The sequence below is a fragment of the Ceratotherium simum genome, chromosome 12 (assembly GCF_057802395.1).
Source record: "Ceratotherium simum simum isolate JZ-2026a chromosome 12, ASM5780239v1, whole genome shotgun sequence".
In the NCBI taxonomy this organism is placed as follows: domain Eukaryota; kingdom Metazoa; phylum Chordata; class Mammalia; order Perissodactyla; family Rhinocerotidae; genus Ceratotherium; species Ceratotherium simum.
In genome coordinates this window covers 21711996-21733554 of record NC_141911.1, presented here as the reverse complement: position 1 = coordinate 21733554, position 21559 = coordinate 21711996, and the positions used below count along the sequence as shown (strand labels likewise).

General features: G+C 36.7%; 1 protein-coding gene across 1 annotated transcript in view; it reads left to right on the top strand.

Moving 5' to 3' along the window:
• CPE (carboxypeptidase E) overlaps window positions 1-21559 on the top strand; it is a 114376-nt gene that overhangs the window by 83664 nt on the left and 9153 nt on the right. The window contains exons 3-6 of the mRNA XM_087437448.1: window positions 1523-1690; window positions 10138-10259; window positions 11404-11582; window positions 18963-19102. Of these exons, the coding sequence (XP_087293574.1) occupies window positions 1523-1690; window positions 10138-10259; window positions 11404-11582; window positions 18963-19102 (609 nt within the window). The remainder of the gene's footprint in view (window positions 1-1522; window positions 1691-10137; window positions 10260-11403; window positions 11583-18962; window positions 19103-21559) is intronic.

The following is a 21559-nucleotide window of genomic DNA, read 5'->3' as shown; positions in this document are numbered from 1 at the left end:
GATGAGTAAAATAAAATTAAAAAAAACCCCTCCTACCTCTAAACTAAAATTAATTTGATACATTTTAACTGTTAGAGAAGCTGGAAAGTAATGTCATTTTAAGATAAGATATATGGTATGTGTTCTCTTTTTGTTGGGACAGGCATGGAGGACATTATATTTGCTGTTTTCTACAGTTTAAAATAATTTTCTTATTTTATGGTGATATATTAAAGTATATATTTACACTTAAGAAGTCAATTTTTACCTTAAAAATAAAAGATTCAGTTACCTGATTGTTTGACGTTGTAAGAAACCCGGACAGTGAATTTCTGTAAATAAGCATAACATTGATATAATTTCTAAAGTTATGAGAGAAAAATTCTGGTAACATAAAGAATTAAATTATTTAGGGCCGGCCCCATGGCTTAGCAGTTAAGCGTGTGTGCTCCGCTACTGGCAGCCCGGGTTCGGATCCTGGGCGTGCACCAACACACTGCTGCTCCAGCCATGCTGAGGCCGCGTCCCACATACAGCAACTAGGAGGATGTGCAGCTATGACATACAACTATCTACTGGGGCTTTGGGGAAAAAAAAAAAAGGAGGAGGATTGGCAATAGATGTTAGCTCAGAGCCGGTCTTCCTCAGCAAAAAGAGGAGGATTGGTATGGATGTTAGCTCAGGGCTGATCTTCCTCACAAAAAAAAAAAAAAGAACCTTCCAAAAAAAAAGGAAATTATTTATTATTTTAAAGTGATTTTCAGAATTGTAAGACAAAATGGACAAAAAGATTATCATTGCTATTTTCTGTCTTATAGATTTTTTATTCCTCATAATCTAAGGTATCTGGGCTTACATGACCTCAAGAATATGGGAATTCTCTCTATATCAAAGATTTGATATAATTAATAGTAAAATAAGAAAATCTACATTATGGAATATAACTGAATATCTTGGAAAGTCATTAAATTTCCATGTTATATCATTAGTGAGATGAAGGGTTTAAAATTGAACAGAAATTCCTCAACTTACAAAGCTCTAGAACTTTGTTTCATGAAGACTTTAAGAAGGAGGTATATTATTAAATATACAAATAATTTATGTTAAACTCATTTTAAGCTTCTGATCTTGAGTAATTTATTCTTTTGAATATTTAAAAAAATAGATTGCTGTGATTTATAGAAACGATGAATATTTTTCTTAAATCTAAGTATAGAGTGGCATGCTTTGAAACATGTCATCTATTACTAGCTAATATATATTGACTTTTTTTTGCAAATTTATGATAAATATCTTTTAAATGTTATTATGATTAACATTTAAAATATTATTTATTGAAAATATTTTCAAAATATTCATAACAAATACTTAAACCTGATTCCTTCATGTTTATGTCAGTAAAATGGTGGAAGTACCATTATGGGAAGATATTGTTGAAATAAATAATCTTAATAAATTATTTTTAAAATCATTAATGGAGACCTTAAATATATAGCAACAATAATAATAAATAACTGATGATTTTTCTCTTTGATTTGTTTAGCCCGGTGAGCTCAAGGACTGGTTTGTGGGTCGAAGCAATGCCCAGGGAATAGATCTGAACCGGAACTTTCCTGACCTGGATAGGATAGTTTATGTCAATGAGAAAGAAGGTGGTCCAAATAATCATCTGTTGAAAAATCTGAAGAAGATTGTGGATCAAAACACAAAGGTAGAGAACGTGGGTAGTTTTCTTGTGTTCTGTCCTCTAGCCTAAGGAAATATGTTCACAACGAAGGACAGAGGAGTAATGTTAAAGTTTGTATGGGATAGTTAACTATAGCTGTCAAAGTCAAGGCTGGACAGCCTGGAGCCTTGAAATTCATCTTGTACCTGGAATTGGGCAGGGGGAGTTGGTGTGGGGACAAGGGGAAGGACCCAGTTGTGGGTGTCTTAGAAAGTCTTCACGGCCCTTTCAGAGGCTGTTTATCGGCACATCTGGTCAGCTCCTCCTACAACATTTCACAGTTGATCTTTTCTTTCTTTTCCAGAACTTTCTCCTCTTTGCTTTGCACAACTCTACTTTCTCCTACCTCTTCTACTGCCTTTCAAATCACTAATTGGTTTCTTTCCCTGCTTCTTCTACCAGGAGTACCAAGGTACTCCTGTACCTCCAATGTCATCTATTCTACAAAGTCTCCCAGATCCATATCTCTAACTCCAGATCTCCCACGGAGTTCTGTTTCTCTATTTTACTTGCTTACTGAGTCTGTTTATCTGGTGACACGCCGGGCCTAAAGTTCAGCATCGCCAGAACCAAATATTTTCCGTAAGAAAACTATTCTCTCATTTACCCGATTATCAAAGTCTTGATTTTTTTTTCATCTCTGTCACCAACTACCAGCAATTAGTTACCAAATCTCTGTGATTTGGCCTCCCTAACACCTGTCCAGTCTTCTTCTCCTCTGCAAACTCATTCTATACTTTAGCTGAGACCTCCATCATCTCCTGCTCTGGTGAGTACAGTAGCTCCCTATTCTTGTTTTGGGTTCAGCCTCTCCCAACTCTGTTTAAACTTCTCAAATTCCTCCAGAGTGACCTTCATACACAAATTATTGCTCTATTGCTTAAAAAACCTTGCCAGCTCTCCACTGCCCAGAGGATAAAGTAAAACTCAATGTGGCAGAATTGTGTGATGGTTTAGCACGGAGACTCTGGAGGCAGCCACCTTGGTTCAAATCCTGGCTCTATACTTGCTGTGTGAGTTTTGGAAAGTTATTTAACCACCACGTGCTTCTGCTTCTTCATCCAAAATATGGAGATGATAATAGTATCTACCTCAGAGGGTGGTTGTAAGGACTGAATGAGTTAGTACGTGTAGAGTACTTGAGGTCAGGACCTAGAACTATTATTACCGTGTCAGTGTAATTTCTGAGTAGTCTCTCTTATGTACCTCAGGGTTAGATGGGCACATTGACATATCCGCTAAACATTTGGTGCTCCTTCAAACCAATGTGGTTTGAACATTGTTTTCAATTACTTGGAGGAGAGGTAGAGCCCACCATGGAGGAAAGGTGGAGAATGGCTGTTGGCAGCTCTCGGTTCCTTTTCTGTTGTTCCAGGCGATTCTGCTCTGGCTTATCAAATACTTCTGGTACTTTTCCTAAGTGAGAACTTGGAAAGTACAGTTTTTCCATTTTATTATAGTTCCAGGGCCGTTCAAGTTTCCCTTGGCCCCTGCCAGCAGCTGGCTGACCCACTCCTTAATCTGGCTCTAGTATTCCGTATACTCCAGTCCACCAACTCCTTTTTGCTCCCTAGGCATACCATTTTCTAAGTTTTATGTCTTCGTATGTGTTGTTGTTCCACCTGTCTAGAATGTTCTTCCCTTTCCTTCCATGTCACCTCCTCTGTGAAGCCTTCCCCTGCTCTTCCAGACACATCCTGTTAAGCCTTCCTCTATGTTCTTTATATATGCTTCCAGTATGGTGCTTGTAGTTACACAGAGCTTTATATATGTTATAATTTTTTGTTTACATAGCTGTTTTTCCCTTTGATTCTAGAGTTCAATCCCTTGATTGCGGGAATTATAATTCATATTTGAGTCTGACACATAGTAGGCTGAAAGCCTATTATGAACGAATGCAATCCAGCCTGGCAAGCAGATCACAATATCTAAAATCCACAGCTGGAGTTCCAGACAAGTATTCCTCATGTGTTTGGGATGCTGGGGAGGGGATCCAGGAGATAGAGAGTCCCAGATTATTGGTCTAAAGTTCTTAAAACTCCCCTGCCTATATTTAGGATTCATTCCCGACACCTGGCTGAGCCTACAAGTGGGAACTGGTCTGAGAAAAGGGCTGCCAGGGGCTGGGGATTCTGGCAGAACCTGACAAGTGAGTGACTTAAACCTCCCTGCTTCTGAGTCACAGATACTTTTGCAGTTTCTCAGCCCCCAAACCATCTTTCTTGGGAGAAGGGAGAGCTGGAAAGGCAGAGGGCTGCGGTAACAGAGGTGAGAAGAGGGTAGTCCTGTGTGATAAGCTATGAGGAAATGTCAGCTATGACAGAAATGAAAAACTGTCTGGAAGCCCAGTGTTGATATTAGCCCACACACTTTCCCCATTGCTTACATTAACCTGCCTAGGCTGTCTTTGTTAAATCTGAGAAATCAGAAAAATAACTCCTGTCACCTATCATAGAAGAATCATGAAAGAAACTCACGTTGACAGGATATTTGATTGGCAGCCTTTGCGCAAGTGCCGTTATTTTGAGACAGCACTATCTTCCTCTTCCCCAGCTGAAGCTGTATAATATTTGCACAGTCCCTATATTAGATGTTTTCACATTTCTAGCTTAAGCAATACTTATTTAAAAGATGCATGTTCATGGTACTTTTAAAAAATTGGGACTTTTATTAAAAATATCTCAATGCCAGTACTTTTTCTGGGTACAGGTAAATTAAGGAGAAATATGTAAAAATTAAAGTTTATTCCCTTTTCTGGAACAGAAACAAGATTTGTTTACATTATACTAAATCTTTAGTGTACCTGCTTAATAATCATGGGATGATATTGCCCATGTCTGGTTCATCTCTTTTTGCCATCCTTGTCGTAAAGACTGAGTCAGCGGGTAGACCCAGCCTGGTATGGGACATACAGTAGGCATTTCATTAATGTTGTTACACATCCTCCCTTTCCCACTTCCCCTTCTCAGCCTAATATCTACATCACTTATAGTGGTTTTTATTTTATTTATTTATTTATTTATATTGAGATATAATTCACATATAACATTATATTTGTCTCAGGTGTGCAACATAATGATTCTATATTTCTGCATATTGCAAAATGATCACCACAATAGGTCTAGTTAACAACTATCACCATACATGGTTACAAATTTTTTTTTCTTGTGAGGAGAACTTTTAAGGTCTGCTCTCTTAGCAACTTTCAAATACATATTACAGTATTATTAACTATAGTCACTATGCGGTACATTACATCCCCAGCACTTATTTATTTTATAACTGCAAGTTTGTACAAATTGCCCCCTTCATCCATTTCACCCCCCACCTGCGGCAACCACCAATCTGTTCTCCATATCCTTATAGTGGTTTTTAAATGTCAAGATTTATGTTTGGTACGCTAGAAATCAGGGGTTAAAAATGCGGATTCCCATGGATGCTAATTGACAGGGTCTGGGGTGTGTGGGCTGTGGGGGTGGGTGGTGGAAAGGAACCAACATTTTTACTGAGTCCTCCCCATGCTCTCCTTGCCCTTCAGAATCTCTCTGAATCAGAGCTCTCTCTCCCTCTCCTAGAGTTCTTCCTGTGAAGTCATTTTTCATCTGCTCTTGAACTCTTCAGCTGGGTCACCTCTGCTGTTTTCTGGGCTTAGTCCATGAGCCTTAGCTTGGATTGCTTGGAAATAGAATGGATTAAAATACATCAAATAATTTTATTAAATTTATACTTGTGTTTAATGACTAGAGTTATGAAGAAAATGGAATAAATAAAGCTTTAATATATTTTAAGAACGAAAGCCATCTAATTATAGAGCATAACATTTGAGCTATCTTTATCATCTTTAAATGGAAGCCTTAAGGATAGGTCACAATTGGCTCCAGATTCTATTAAGGGTCCATTTTAGGAGTGCTCCAGAGGCTTCTCTATGGATTACTTACATATATTATTGCAGTATCTAAGGAGTCTCAGCATTTAGCAAGCCTGAAAGACTAGAGCAACTGAGTTTAATTTATCAAATTGAGGAATTTGCTTGCTTGCTTTTGAACATACTGGTAACATGTATATTAGCAGTAGTGTATGTAAAAGAACTAACAATAGGCCAAATCTAATAGCTGCACACGGCTTTCAGGGCTGTATCTTTAAATTTGTTTCCAAAAACAGTTTCTTTAAAAAGATTTTTATTACAAAATTAATGTTTTATTACAAACAAAAAGATAAAGCAAATATAGATAAGAAGAAAAACAACCTGTTACCTTATATTCTTAAATGACCACCATTCATATTTTGGTACGTATCCTTCAAAATTATTTTTTATGCACATATCAACCTATAAATATATAGAAGCATGCCATGCATACCTTTTTGAACCCTTTCAGGTGAATAATAAATACAACAGTAGAGTCTATGCCGGGATGGCTTTGCCTCCTGAGCTTCCGTTCAAACCAGCCCTTGGCCCCTGGCGGTGTTTTGCTTGCTTCCCTCAAGTGTACTCCCCTTCCTTCCTTATCTTTACTACTGCTGTCTCCCTTCTCCTCCCATCCAAATCCTACCTTATTTTTTTCCCTGACACATAGTGAAGTTCCACCTCCTTCCTGAAGTCCTCAGTGATTCTCCAAACCAGAGGTTTCTGTCTCTTCTGAACTCATTGAAATATTTGTCAGCACCAATCATTCGGTTTGAGTAACTAGGGAGAATGAGGGGGTATATAGAAGGAAGAAGACTGACAATATATTCAGCAGTAAAAGAAAAACTTTCGAACAGACTCGTATAGAGGAATGTGTGTTAAACTCATATCATATAATATTATTGCCATTTTGAGCAATTGGGCCTAATAAACCATAACTTCATTGTACAAAAAGCATATGCATTATAGATTTTTTTGATTAAATGTCCTATATTAGTTATTTTTAGGTTGATTTAAATAAATATTTAAACTTGATTTAATTTAAATTAATTTGATCTCTAGAAACAAATTTAGGGATGTATAAGAATTTAGTTCATAAAAGGGAGTGTTTCAGATCATTGTGGAAAGAATGGATTATTCAATAAATGGAATTGAGACAAATGCATCTCAGAAATATCAGCATTGGCCGGCCCTGTGGCTTAGCGGTTAAGTGCGTGCACTCCGCTGCTAGCGGCCCGGGTTCGGATCCCCGGCGTGCACCAACGCACCGCTTCTCCGGCCATGCTGAGGCCTCATCCCACATACAGCAACTAGAAGGCTGTGCAACTATGACATACAACTATCTACTGGTGCTTTGAGGGAAATAAAAAAAAAAAAAGAAATATCAGTATTGATCAAAATAAAATTGTGATGTATTATGATTTAAATATAAAAAGTATGAGCCTAGTAAAAGAAAACTTTGGTAAATATATCATTTTTGGAGGGGGATAAAACTTTCTAAATCTCTTATTTAGAAACCGGCACATCGTGGCCACTTAATAGTTATTAAATGAATGAATGAAATATAAAAGCAAACGAAGGTACCATAAAGAAAAGATCAGTAGATTTGACAATATAATCATCTTAAAGGTCTGTATTTTAGTTATTATTATTAAATTTGAAAGGCAAATGACAAACTTGGAAAATATTTATAGTATGTAGTAGCAGAGGGTTAATATTTTTACTAAATAAACAACTCTTGCAAATTAATAAGAAAAGATATACATTTCAATCGAAAAATCAGTAAAACCATGTATAAACATGTCACCAAAGAATAAATATAAATGGTCACTAAACGTATAAAAAACTGTTCTAATTTTATTAGTTAATCAAAGACTGCACTAAAAATAAAATTCTTTTATCATGTATCAAAGTGACAAACTTAAAAAAAACACATATGCCATGTCGGTAAGAATGATTAAAAATGGCAGGGTTAATATACTCTTGCTGGCTATATGGCTGTATCTTACAGGGAGGCAGTTTGGAATAAATTTTATAAAATTGAAAAATGTGCTTAGGTTTTGGTCAAGTCATTTCATTTCTAGGGAAATTTTCCTAAGGGAAGTGTAGATCTGCATAAAGAATAGCTACAAGGGTGTTCATAGTATTTTTTTTTTTTCATAGTAAACAACTCAGTACCCAACATTTGGAGATTTTTCCTCCCAGCTTTATTGAAGTAAAATTGACATGCAGAAATTGTGTAGATTTGAGGTGTACAATGTGATGATTTGATATATTGTGAAATGATTACCACAATCAAGCTAATTAACATATTCATCACCTCACATAGTTACCTTTTTTTCTTTTGTGGTGAGAACACTCATGTTCTACTCTCTTAGCAAATTTCAAATATATAATACAGTATTGTCACCATGCTGCACATTAGATTCCCCAGAGCTTATTCATCATATTGCTGAAAGTTTGTACCTTTTGACCAACATCTCCCCCTTCCTCCCAGCCCCTCCCACCAATTGGAGGCTGCTAGTACTGGTGTAATGGCTCAGTAGCCTGACTGGCTAGGCTTGAGTCCAGGCTCTGCCACTCTCAACTGAGTGACCTCATGCTGTTCCCTAACTTCTCTGTGTCTCAGTCTACTCATCTGTAAAATGGGGTACATGTAGTCCCTATCTCATAGGGAGGATATGAGAATTCAGTGTGTCACACAGAAAATGTTTAATAAGTATGAGCTATTATTTTGTTGATGTTTAAGAATAATATATCCATACATTGGATGTTAGCCATTAAAATAATAATTTAGAAGGGTATTCAACGACATGAAAAAGTGTTTATCTGTTTTCAAGCATAAAAGGCAACATACAAAATAGTATATAAATGATCACATTTTAAAAATTAAAAATTAAAATTGCATTGGAAAAACACTGAGAAAGAGATATATGAAAATGGTAGCAGTGGGTTTCTTTAGGTGGTAAGATTGTGGGTAATTTTAATTTTCTTTGTGTTTGTCTCCTCTGCATTTTCTATAGTGAACTTTTTTTTTTTTTTGGTGAGGAAGATTGGCCCTGAGCTAACATCTGTTGCCAATCTTCCTCTTTTTGCTTGAGGAAGATTGTCCCTGAGCTAACATCCATGCCAGTCTTCCTCTATTTTGTATGTGGGTCACCACCACAGCATGGCTTGGTGTAGGTCTGATGTGTAGGTCTGTACCCGGGAACTGAACCTGCAAACCCCAGGCCACTGAAGTGGAGTGTGTGAACTTAACCACTACTCCATGGGGCTGGCCCCTAAAAACTTTTTTTTTTGTAGTGAGAATAAGATAGACCAATCAAACAAATAATAATAAAAACACCACCCTATTCTAAATCACAGTTTTCCACAATTATGAGTAACCTACGTGAAAAATAGGATGGTTTTGATACATTAAAGGTGATACACTAAAAATAGCATGGGCTTTATGGTTTCATAGACTGGATTTGAATCCTTAGCTGTGTGAATCTGGATATGTTATTAACGCACCCAACCTTCAGATTCCTCCTTGTGAAATGGGGATGAATATCTTTGCCTATCCAATGGGGACGTTGTGAAGCTGAATAAAATAGTGCTTGTGAGAGCTATTCATAAACTGAACAGAGATACACAAATACAAGATCTTATTATAACCATCAAACCCTACTGATGCTGTTAGGTTTTCTGTGCCAAAGAACAGTACAGATCAAATCTCCACTAAAAGCTTTTTTTTTTTTTTTTTTAATCAAAGAGATACTTGGGAGTTTGAGAGTCTTCTTAGTTGCTATTAAAAACTCTTCATATAAAAGTATCAAGCTTTTGGTTCCAGATGAATTCTTTGGAATAAATTTCTTTCCTCTTTTGTTTTGCTTCCAAGATATGAGGGGCTGTGAATCATTCAAAAGACAGCATGCATTCCTGAAACTTTTGCCTTTGTTTTAAAATTTAAGGTGATCATCCCAAAGTAAACTGGTATTTTACAGTGAGCTCTGAAAGAGACCCAATCTAATCTTTTTTTTTATAGGGACAATGTTTGAAGTAGTTGAAGGGAATTGGAAAAATAGTAAGCAAGAACTGGAAAAAAAATTTACCACATGTTTCTAGAGTTGGACCACCATAGAGAAAAAACCCTGTTCTGTGGTTCAACTATTTTCTTTTCTCCTTGTCTTATCCTCAGCTGTTATTAACAAAGCTCAGATGGAGATGTCCCAAAATTTGTAAGTGATTTGCGTGCTGGTTTTCAAGTTACAAAGAGAGAAAAACTGGCAGTCTACAGAAGTAGAACTTGTGAGGAAATTTAAACACTATTGACATATTTTTTATTTTAAGTCTCAGAAAGATAGAGGTAGGGAATGCTGCTCATATGGGAACCTTTTTTTTTTTTCCTATTAAAACAACCACAAAGTGCTTGAAATATGACCAGGTTTCAGTTTCCTTTTTTACCTTTTCTATGTGTTTTTTCTCAAGTGATCTCACCAATGATTACCAAATTTATAATCCTTCTAATCTCTAATCTTTAATACAGCTTGCTCCTGAGACCAAGGCTGTCATTCATTGGATTATGGATATTCCTTTTGTGCTCTCTGCCAATCTCCATGGAGGAGACCTTGTGGCCAATTATCCATATGATGAGACGCGGAGTGGTAGGTGTTCTTCCTGCTTCTCTAGTTGGTTTAAGGTTTACAATTACTTTACAAGGCTTTGCATGATGGTTTCTGTAATATTCTTTTAAGTGGTTTTGCCTGTAGAAATACATGTTTAACAGGAACATCCCCTATTTCATGTGACATTGGCATGTATATTGGGCAGAAAAAAGACTATAATTTTTAAAAAGTAGTTTAGGGGAAGAGAAACATGATCTTGACAGAATACTTAGACAAGAGAAAGGGAGAAAACAGAAGTCATGAACTTGGGTAACTCTTGGACCCTGGTAAAATGGAGAGAGAATGGAAGTTATATAGGTTTGTACACAAGATGACTAAAAATGGAGGCAGCCTGTTGGCGCTTGATCAGGAACCATGTGGATCTCTTACATGTGTCTTATGCTCTCACATTTTTGCATTTGGAACTGTTTCTGGTGGTGTCAGGGAGGGGAAGTGGTGCCTTGATTCTCTAACTAGTTTTAGGTAAGCTTCAGGCACAGCTAGCTTTAGCCAGATAGATATTTTCAGCTTAATTTTTGTTACTCCGGGAGATTTCCTGCTTTGGATTGATTCTCAGGGACCTTTGAAGAGTTAGCTCTTTGTAAACACAGGATGATAATTTTAGATATTGGGAACTTTGAGCTTTTAAGAAAGTCTTTGGTGAAACAGAGTTAAAATTTAGGTTTTGTGGTTCGTCAATAGCTAGGAAATAAAAGCCTGGCATATTTTATAATACATGAATAAGAATACAGTGTATCAAAATATGTATTATTTATTTCCATAATACACACGGGAGATTTTTTTTTTTAACTTTAAACTCAGATTCTGAAAAGTATATGCGAGAGTGGTTCACAGCGGCTATGAGGTTGGTTCAGGTACATTTTTTAAATTAAAAATTATGAACTTTCAGTTCATAAGTGGAATGTACATTCTACCTAATTTCTACTTTGCTGTATTAGAAATGGAAGTCATATAACCTAAAAACTAAGTGTAATTATTGAGTACTTAAGCCTTTACTCCTTTCCCATAGTGATGTAGCTAAAAAAACGCATCAGCAAGAGATCAACACTGGATCACTCTTCAGAAACATGCAGTGCTCCTTGGTCTTTGTCAATTTCTTTAATCTTGTGGGTTTATTTTCTAGGTAGTGCTCATGAATATAGCTCCTGCCCAGACGATGCCATTTTCCAAAGCTTGGCCCGGGCATACTCCTCTTTTAACCCACCCATGTCTGACCCCAATCGGCCACCATGTCGCAAGAACGATGATGACAGCAGCTTTGTAGATGGAACAACCAATGGTGCTGCTTGGTACAGTGTACCTGGTGGTGAGTTTCAGCTTTGCTCTTTGATTATGTGATGGTGGCTTATTTATAATTACCATTTAGATTTAGAGAATCTTCAGTCCTCCTCAATCGTTAAGAAATAGACTGAACCTGTAGTTCATCCATTAAAATTAGTCAGTTTTCTGCATGAATGATTGCTATTATATAGTTTTGTTTTTGTTGATTTTTAATAATCAAAATGCTAATTGAAGAGATATGGGAAATGAACCAAAGACGTCCACTGGGAAAATATAAATTGAATATTGTTGACTAGCTACTTTTCAAGTTCTGGCCTTAGGAAGTAAGATAGCATCCTGATTATATGTTAGTCAAGTTTTTACTATAGGTAAATGTATATTTTAGAGGGCAGGCCTTGGCTTTTAGCATATCTTGGTTGACATACCTTTTTTTTTTTAAATGATGGGATAATGGGGACTATATGACGTGGTATATTTAATTTTTATTTACTACTATAATAAGCACTGTTAGATCAGGAAGCTCTTCACCTCTTCTGGAGTCTGCAAAGGGAATAGTCCATTTGCAGCACAGCCACCAGAGGAAGCACCTTCTAGACAACCAAGGCAGCTCTCGTGGCTCCCTCTGCCCCACGTGACTCTGCAGAGCTCTTATGTTTATGGCTACCTGGACCTCTAACAGTTGTGTGATACTCACCTCTACCAAGGATGAAGAGTGAAATGTAAAGATACTGATGTGTATTTTTTCCCTCTTTGCCTATGCAAAATTTTCTACAGCCCACCTGGAAGTGAAGATGAGAATTAGTTAGGGCATTAGCAGCACTAGCTAATTGTAGGGTTTTGGTTTGTTTAATGTGCTTCTTTTGTTGAAGTATGCCCTGAGAAAAAATTCTCCCTGATTTTTTTCTTTCTAATATATGTTTATTCTGTTTTAATTTATATTTTGCATCAGGCCAGATCAGACTTAGCACTCCTCCCACCCCCCCATAGCTTGAGAAATAAGGTCTATGTCAGATTTAGGATTTAGCCTATGTCAAATACTTCAGATAAGAAGTAATTTTATACTTATACAGTTTATAAAAGTTTATAAAAACTTACACAGTTTTTATAAAAACTTTAGTAACTCCTTTGGAATTACCTTTTTGGACAAACAGTGCATTGTTTATAGAATACCAAGTAATTAATATCAGTAAAGTAATGATAACACTAATAATGTTAATCTTAGCCAACGATTATGTACCACAATAATCAAACAGTCAAAGAAAGCTTTCTATATAGTGAATAAAATCAGTGCCTCAGGTCAGATTTTTGAAAAGCAGAGCCTGAGATAGGGATTCGGATGCTCGTAATTTATCAAGAGAGTGCTCTTGAGGAAAGACCCTGTGTGGAAGTGAGGGAAGCAGGGTAAGGAAGGGGATGGAGCTGAGCAAGGATGTGGTCTCAGGTACAGTCTAGCCTTGGCCTGAGCCATTGAGAGGAGGGTCTCAAGCTTAAGTTACAGGCAGGGTTGTTCTGCCTTGAGGCAAGGGCACCAGCCTTAGATGGCTCATTATAGTCAGTCATGGGTTGTGGGCTGCTTTGTAGGGGTTAGGAGTGGGAGATTGAAGGATGTACCCTCCCAAGCCAGGTGGCTCCTAGCAGCAATTTTCTGAAAAACAGGGGCAATCTAGTGGGCACCAACAGCATCCACTACTACTTTGAATCAAGTTCAAATTAAAGTTTTTCTGAATATACAATCTTCTCTTTGGTGCAATTTTAAGTATTATTATCATTATGTCTTATACATAGTAGATACCCAATGATTGTTGAATTAATATATAGTATATTATCAAGACTCCCAGTCGCTCAGGAATACACTGTGATATTGGTTGGACTTAAGGAATAGGATAGTATGTCAGATCATCTTACATGACTCTCCAAGGTCTTCCTGATAGAGGTGGTCTTAGAGGGATGCTCACTTCTTTAGTAGGCCAGTAAGGATGGAGTCTTTCACCCTGCAGTCTTCTTTTTTTAAAAAATTATTATTTATTATTTTAAAAATTTTATTATTTTTTTCCAGCTTTATTGAGATATAATTAACATGTATTGTGTAAGTTTAATGTGTACAGTGTGGTAATTTGATAATGTATGTATTGCAAAATGACTACTATAGTAAGATTAGTTAACACATCCATCACCTGACATAATTACCATTTTTATTTTTTTGTGGTGAGAAGATTTAAGATCTAGCAACGTTCAAGTATATAAAACAGTATTATTAACTATAGTCACCATGCTGTACATTAGATCCTCACAAGTTATTCATTTTACGACTGGAAGTTTGTACCCTCTGACCAACATCTCCCTAGTTCCCGACCCCCATCCCCTGGCAACCACCGTTCTACTCTGTTTCTGTGAGTTTGGCTTTTTTTAATTCCATATATAAGTGTGATCATACAGTATTTTTCTTTCTCTGTCTGACAGTTCATTTAGCATAATGCTCTCAAGGTCCATCCATATTGTTGCAAATGCAGGATTTCCTTCTTTCTCATGGCTGAATAATATTCCATTGTGTGGTGTATATATATATAACCCTAATCCTAACCCTAACCCTAACATAGACTGGATGGTAAGTGGGGCAACCTGGGGAGCACCAACAGCATCCACTACTAATTTGAATCAGGTTCAAATTAAAGTTTTTCTGGATATAGAATCTGCTCTTTGGTGCAATTTAAAGTAGTATTATCATTATCTCTTATACATAGTAGATACCCAATGATTGTTGAATTAATATATAGTATATATTTTATATATATATAAAAACACACACCACATTTTTTATCCATTTGTCTGTTGATGGACACCTAGGGTGTTTCCATGTCTTGGCTATTTTAAATAATGCTGCAGTGAACATTGGGGTGCAGATATCTTTTCTTGATGATGATTTGATTCCTTCAGATATATACCCAAAAGCGCGATTGCTGGATCGTATGGTAGTTCTGCTTTTAATTGTTTGAGGAACCTCCATACTGTTTTCCATAGTGGCTGCACCAATTTACATTCACACCAACAATGGACAAGGGTTCCCTTTTCTCCACATCCTTGCCGACACTTGTTATTTCCTGTCTTTTTGATGATAGTCATTGTAACAGGTGTGAGGTGATATCTTATTGTGGTTTTGATTTGCATTTCCCTGATGATTAGTGACGTTGAGCACTTTTTCATGTACCTGTTGGGCATCTGTATATCTTCTTTGTGAAAATGTCTATTCAGGTCCTCTGCCCATTTTTAAATTGCATTATTTGTTTTTTTGCTGTTGGGTTGTGTGAGTTCCTTATATATTTTGGATATTAACCCCTTATCAGATATATGATTTTCAAATACTTTTTCCCATTCTGTAGATTTCCTTTTCATTTTGTGGATTGTTTCTTTCGCTGTGCAGAAGCTTTCAGTTGGATGTAGTCCCACTTATTAAATTTTGCTTTTGTTGCCTTTGCTTTTGGTGTCATATCCAAAAAAATGTTTCTAAGACTAATGTCAAGAAGATTTTTCTCTATGTTTTCTTCTAAGAGTTGACAGATTCAGGTCTTATATTTAAGTCTAATCTATTTCAAGTTAATTTTTGTGTATGGTGTAAGATAAAAGTCCAATTTCTTTCTTTTGCATGTATGTATCTAGTTTTCCCAACATCTTTTATTAAAGAGGCTATCTTTTTTCCATTGAGTATTCTTGGCTCACTTGTCAAATACTGGTTGACTGTATACACCAGGGATTATTTCTGGGCTCTTGATTCTGTTCCATTTGTCTATGTGTCTGTTTTTATTCATGTATCATACTCTTTTGATTACTATAGCTTGTAGTATAGTTTGAAATCCAAAAGTGTGATGCCTCCAGCTTTATTCTTATTTCTCAAGATTGCTTTGGCTATTCAGTGTCTTTTGTGGTTCCATATGACTTTTAGGATTTTTTTTTCTATCTCTGCAAAAAATGCAATTGGAATTTTGGTAGGATTGCATTGAATCTATACATTGCTTTGAGTAGTTTGGACATTTTAACAATATCATTCTTCTGATCTGTGAACATAGGATATCTTTTTATTTCTTTGTGTCATCTTCAATTTCTTTCATCCATGTCTTATAGTTTTCAGTGTACTGATCTTTTACCTCCTTGGTTAAATTTATTCCTAAGTATTTTATTGTTTTTGATGCTGTTGTAAAAGGAATTGCTTTTTTTGTTTTTCAGATAGTTTGTTGTTAGTGTATAGAAATGCAACTGATTTTTGTATGTTGATTTTGCATCCTGCAATTTTAATGAATTTTTTATTAGTTCTAACTTTTTTTGGTGAAGTCTTTAGGATTTTCTATACATAAGATTATATCATCTACAGACAGAGACAATTTTACTTATTCCATTCCCACTTTGATGTCTTTTATTTCTTTTTCTTGCCTCATTGTTCTGGCTAGAACTTCCAGTACTATGTTGAATAGGAGTGGTGAGAGTGGGCACTCTTCTTGTTCCTGATCTTAGAGGAAGAGCTTTCCATCCTTCATCGATGAGTATGATGTTAGCTGTGGGCTTGTCATATATGGCCTTTATTATGTTGAAGTATGTTCCTTCTATACCCAATCTATTGAGGGTTTTTATCATGAAAAGATGTTGAATTTTGTCAAATGCTTTTTCTGCATCTTTTGAGAATATGATTTTTATTTTTCATTCTATTAATGTGGTGTATTATATTTATTGATTTGTGTATGTCAAACCATCCTTGCATCCTAGGGATAAATTCCACCTGATCATGCTTTATGATCCTTTCAGTATGCTGTTGAATTCAGTTTGCTAGTATTTTGTTGACAATTTGTGTATCTGTATTTATCAGAGATATTGGCCTATAGTTGTCTTTTCTTGTAGTGTCCTTATCTGGCTTTGATATCAGCAAAATACTGGTCTTGTAAAAAGAGTTTGGGGGTGTTCCCTCCTCTTTAATATTTTGTAAGAGTTTGATAAAGATTAGCATTAATTCTTCTTTAAATGTTTGGTAGAATTCACCGTTGAAACCATCTGGTCCTGGGCTTTTCTTTTTGGGAATTTTTTGATTACTGATTCAATCTCCTTACTAGTTATTGATCTGTTTCTGATTTTCTATTTCCTCATGATTCAGTCTTGGTAGGTTGTATGTTTCTGGGAATTTATCCATTTCTTCTAGGTTATCTAATTGTTGGCCTATAATTGTTTGTAGTAATCTCTTATGAAACTTTGTATTTCTGTGGTATCAGTTGTAATGTCTCCTCTTTCATTTCTGATTGTTTTTTATTTGATCTTTTCTATTATTTTTCTGGTCTCTATTTCATTTATTTCTGCTCTAATCTTTGTTATTTCTTTCCTTCTGCTTAAAGTTTGTTCTTTTCTAGTTCTTTGAAGTGTAGAGTTAGATTGTTTATTTGAGATCTGTTTTCTTAATGTAGGCATTTATCACAATAAATTTCACTCTTAGGAATGCTTTTGCTGCTTCCCATAAGTTTTGGTATGTTGTGTTTCCATTTTTGTTTGTTCAGGATATTTTGGTTTCCCTTTTGATTTGCTCTCTGACCTGTTGGTTGTTCAGGAGTGTGTTGTTTACTTTTCTATGTATTTGTGAATTTTCCAGTCTTTCTCTTGTTGTTATTTTTAGTTTTGGACTGTTGTGGTCAGAAAAGATACTTGGTATGATTTCAGTCTTCTTAAATTTGCTAAGACTTGTTTTGTGACCTATCTTAAGGCCTGCACTGGAGAATTGTCCATGTGTGCTTGAGAAAAATGTGTATTCTGCTGCTGTTGGATGGAATGTTCTGTAGGTGTCTGTTAGTTCCATTTAGTCTAAAGTATAGTTCAAGTTCAATGTTTCCTTATTGATTTTTGGTCTGGATGATCTATCTATCCATTGTTGTTAGTGGGGTATTTAAGTTCCCTACTATTATTGTATTGTCTGTTTCTCCCTTTACATCTGTTACTATTTGCTCAATATATTTCGGTGCTCCAATGTTGAGTGCATATATATTTTTGATAGTTGTATTGAAAAATTATATAGTTGATGCATTGACGCCTTTATCATAATATAATGACCTTCTTTGTCTCTTGTTACAGTTTTTGGCTTAAAGTGTATTTTGTCTATTATATAGCTATCCCTGCTCTCTTTGGGTTTCCATTTGCGTGGAATACCTTTTTCTATCCCTTCACTTTAAGCTTAGGTGTGTCCTTAAAGCTAAAGTGGGTTGCTTATAGGGACCATATAGTTGGGTCTTATTTTTTTATCCATTTAGGCACTCTATGCTTTTTGATAGGAGAATTGAATCCATTTACATTTAAAGTAATTATTGATAGGTAAGAATTTACTAATGTCATCTTATTGTTTTCTGTGTGTTTTGTAATTCCCTTGTTCCTTTCTTCCTCTCTTGCTCTCTTCCTCTGGTGAATTGATGATTTTCTGTAGTGGTATGCTTAGATTCCTTTCTCTTTAACATTTTTGAATCTACTGTAGGTTTTTTCTTTGTGGTTACCATGAAGCTTACATAAAACATCTTATAGATGTAACAATCTGTTTTAATCTGGTAACAACCTAACTTTGATCCCAAACAAAAACTCTACCATTTTAACCCTTCTCCCATTTTATGTTTTGATGTCACAATTTACATCTTTTCATATTGTGTATCCATTAACAAATTATTATAGATATAGTTATTTTTAATAGTTTTGTCCTTTAACCTTTATACTAGAGTTAAATGATTAACACACCCCCATATTGCAGTATTAAGTATTGTGAATCTGACTATATACTTACTTTTACTAATGTGTTGTATATTTTCATATGTTTTCGTGTTATTAATTAGGTCTCTCTTGGCACTGAGCCGTGCCACTTTGGGGAAGGGGTGACACAGGTAAAGTGAAACTGTTCCTCCTACCCTCTTCAATGCATCCAATCTTGGATTTTGTTTTGCTCCAGTAGTGTGCTGGATATTTTCCGCTGGACTCTTGGACTTCCACAAAGGCACTCTGTTCATGGGTGATTGTCAAAATTGGTGTTCTTTGGAAGGGAAGACAATAGAAAACTTGTATATTGCCATCTTGATGATGTCACTCCCCTGTTGTTTTCTTTGAAGCTGATTCCAGCAATATGGAACCTGGCTGATGGCTGCTTTAGCACCCTATAGCCACACTGCATTAAGCTAAATGATTACCTAAAACCTGAGAGAGTTTGTGCTATTGAGATAATAACAATCTCTGAGGTATGTGTTCTCTGCCTTATGGTAGGTGATTTCTCTTGTGGTTTCCCACAGGCTTCCCCAAATGCACTGGTTGGTGTATCTTTTACTTGGCTCTCAATTCAGCAGAACAGCCTGTGTAGGGATTCAGTCACCACCTGCATATTTTGACTTTCCATTTGGTGCTTTGGCAGGAATGCAAGACTTCAATTACCTCAGCAGCAACTGTTTCGAGATCACTGTGGAGCTTAGCTGTGAAAAGTTTCCACCTGAAGAGACTTTGAAGAGCTACTGGGAGGATAACAAAGACTCCCTCATTAGCTACCTTGAGCAGGTAAACACAGTGTCCAGCATAAAATGGGAGATTTAAGAGCATTTAAACCTGGCATACAATAGTCTCCTAAGAAGAGTCCAGTCCAGGGGCGTCCATCGACCCAGAATGAGGATGCTACATTTGGAAAATGTGTCAGTAGTGGTTCAAATAGGCTTTCACTTGTCATGGGTTTTGTGGTTGTTCATGAATATTCACTGAGAGCTGATGAAACTGGAGAGCTGTGGAGAAGTGAGGCAATGCTCTGTTTCCATTATGTTGCTCTAAGCAAGGGCAGTCCTAGGACTCTCATCCACCCTGCTCACCTTGGGCCTGTCAGGCATCCCAGGAAGGATCCAGACTAGAATGAGTAAGTGAGGCACTTATGGTACAAAATTTAAGGAGGCTTTCGCTCTCAGGGGCATGCAGGTATAGGACCAGCACTGGAGCATGAGGGCCTGCTTAAATTTTGTGCCCCACATGCCTTGTTGGTCTCATCCTAGGCTTAGCTGGGTCTGAGGTAATAAAAATAATGATAGCTTACATTTATTGGGCATTTACTGTTTCCCAGGCATTGTTCTAAATGCCTTACATGTAATAATTAATGCATTTAATCCTCACAACAACCCTGTGAGGGAAGTTATATCATCTTCTTCATCCTCATCTTCATCACCATCTTCTTCTTCTTCTTAATCTTCATCTTCATCACCATCTTCTTCTCCTCCTCCTCATTCTCCTCCTCCTCCTCCTTCCCCTTCCCCTTCTCCTCCTCCTCCTCCTTTTCTTATTCATCCCTGGATTAAAAATGAGGAATCAGAGGCACAGAGAAGTTAGACAGCTTGCCTGAAGTCACTCAGCCCGAATCCAGGCTGTCTAGTTCCAGAATTACCATGCTGTAATGCTTCTGATGACCCAAGCCTAAATCTTGACCAGAGAGTCACTTATGTAGCCATTCCAATGGGATCTGTACAGAATTTTAGGGAATCTCACCATCTGTCAGAATGAAATACCTTACCTACTCAGACTTAACCCAGGCCAGTCCCCTGCTAATCCCACCCCTCTATACTATGTAGACATTGGCACTGGGGGCAGTGGTGGTGGAAAAGATCTAAAGATTCTGTTCCTTGCTGCAATGCTTTGACAGTCCTCAAATGCCATTCTGTATGTGGCCATTTATACCCAATTCAAGTAGAGTGATGTTAGTTTCATATGCCAGCAGACAGTCCAGACTAATTTTTAAACTAATTTGACATAAACAAATGATGTTAAATAAACATGTAGCCATTTGCGTGTATATGTGTACATATAAACTATGTATACATATGAACCCAATGCATTTAAAAAAATGTAAAATCAGCTTAAGAATTCTTTTACATATGTCAAATATCCATATAATACCTTACCAAAAGGGACTATCATGGAATAGATCCACTGATGACACACAGTGATTAAACAGTACCCATTACACAGGATCTTTTCAATGAATGGAATCCTGCTGCGTGTTAACATGAAAAGGTGTTTTTCAACAACAAAAATAAGGATAATTAGCCGTGTTGACCCTGGAACAACCTTGGTGGGAACCCCTGTAGTGTGTCTCCTTGGAGGAGAGCTATATTTGGACGGATCTTCCAAGAGCAAAGTTAACTGAAAAATGTATTTTGTGGGCAGAATAGGTGAGATAGGGCTGTTGGGTGTGTTCTCCACTTAGATATCAATGAATGCCTCCTTAAAATGCCTTTTTTTTTTTTTGTGAGGAAGATTAGCCCTGAGCTAACAGCCGTTGCCAATCTTCCTCTTTTTGCTGAAGAAGATTGGCCCTGGGCTAACATCCATGCCCATCTTCCTCTACTTTATATGGGACACCCCCACAGCATAGCTTGACAAGTGGTGCATCGGTCGGCACCCAGGATCCGAACCTGCGAAACTGTGGGTGGCCAAAGCAGAGCACACAAACTTAACCGCTATGCCACCAGGCCTGCACCTAAAATGCTTTTTATTTTATGTACATATTTTTTCATCAAAAATTTATTGAATTACTTTTGTGTCCCACATACCCTGTAAGGTGCTGGAGATAGTGACCGCCCTCAGGAAAGATTCATATTAGTGGAGTTCAGAAACATGAATATCTAACCACAAGAGAGGATGCTAAATGCTAAAATGAAGGTTAACTACAAAGAGCAACGGCAGTACACAGAAGGGTTCCTACCCCAGTCCTGGGGGTTCAGAAAAGGCTTCTTGGAGCTGTACTATAAGATTTACTATAGCTGAAGCCAATAAGATTACTACTGCAATCAATGATTACAAAACAGGTTCAGCTGCTGATTACCTCTCTTAGGTCTAAAATAAAATACAAATGTGTGCATCAGGGAAGAGGAAGATGTTTGTGATATTTATGGTGGCAGGTGGGCATGCATAAATTCATCTAACAGCTATATCAGTTTATATAGAAATAAGCTGAAAAGAAGAGGGACCAGGTCATAC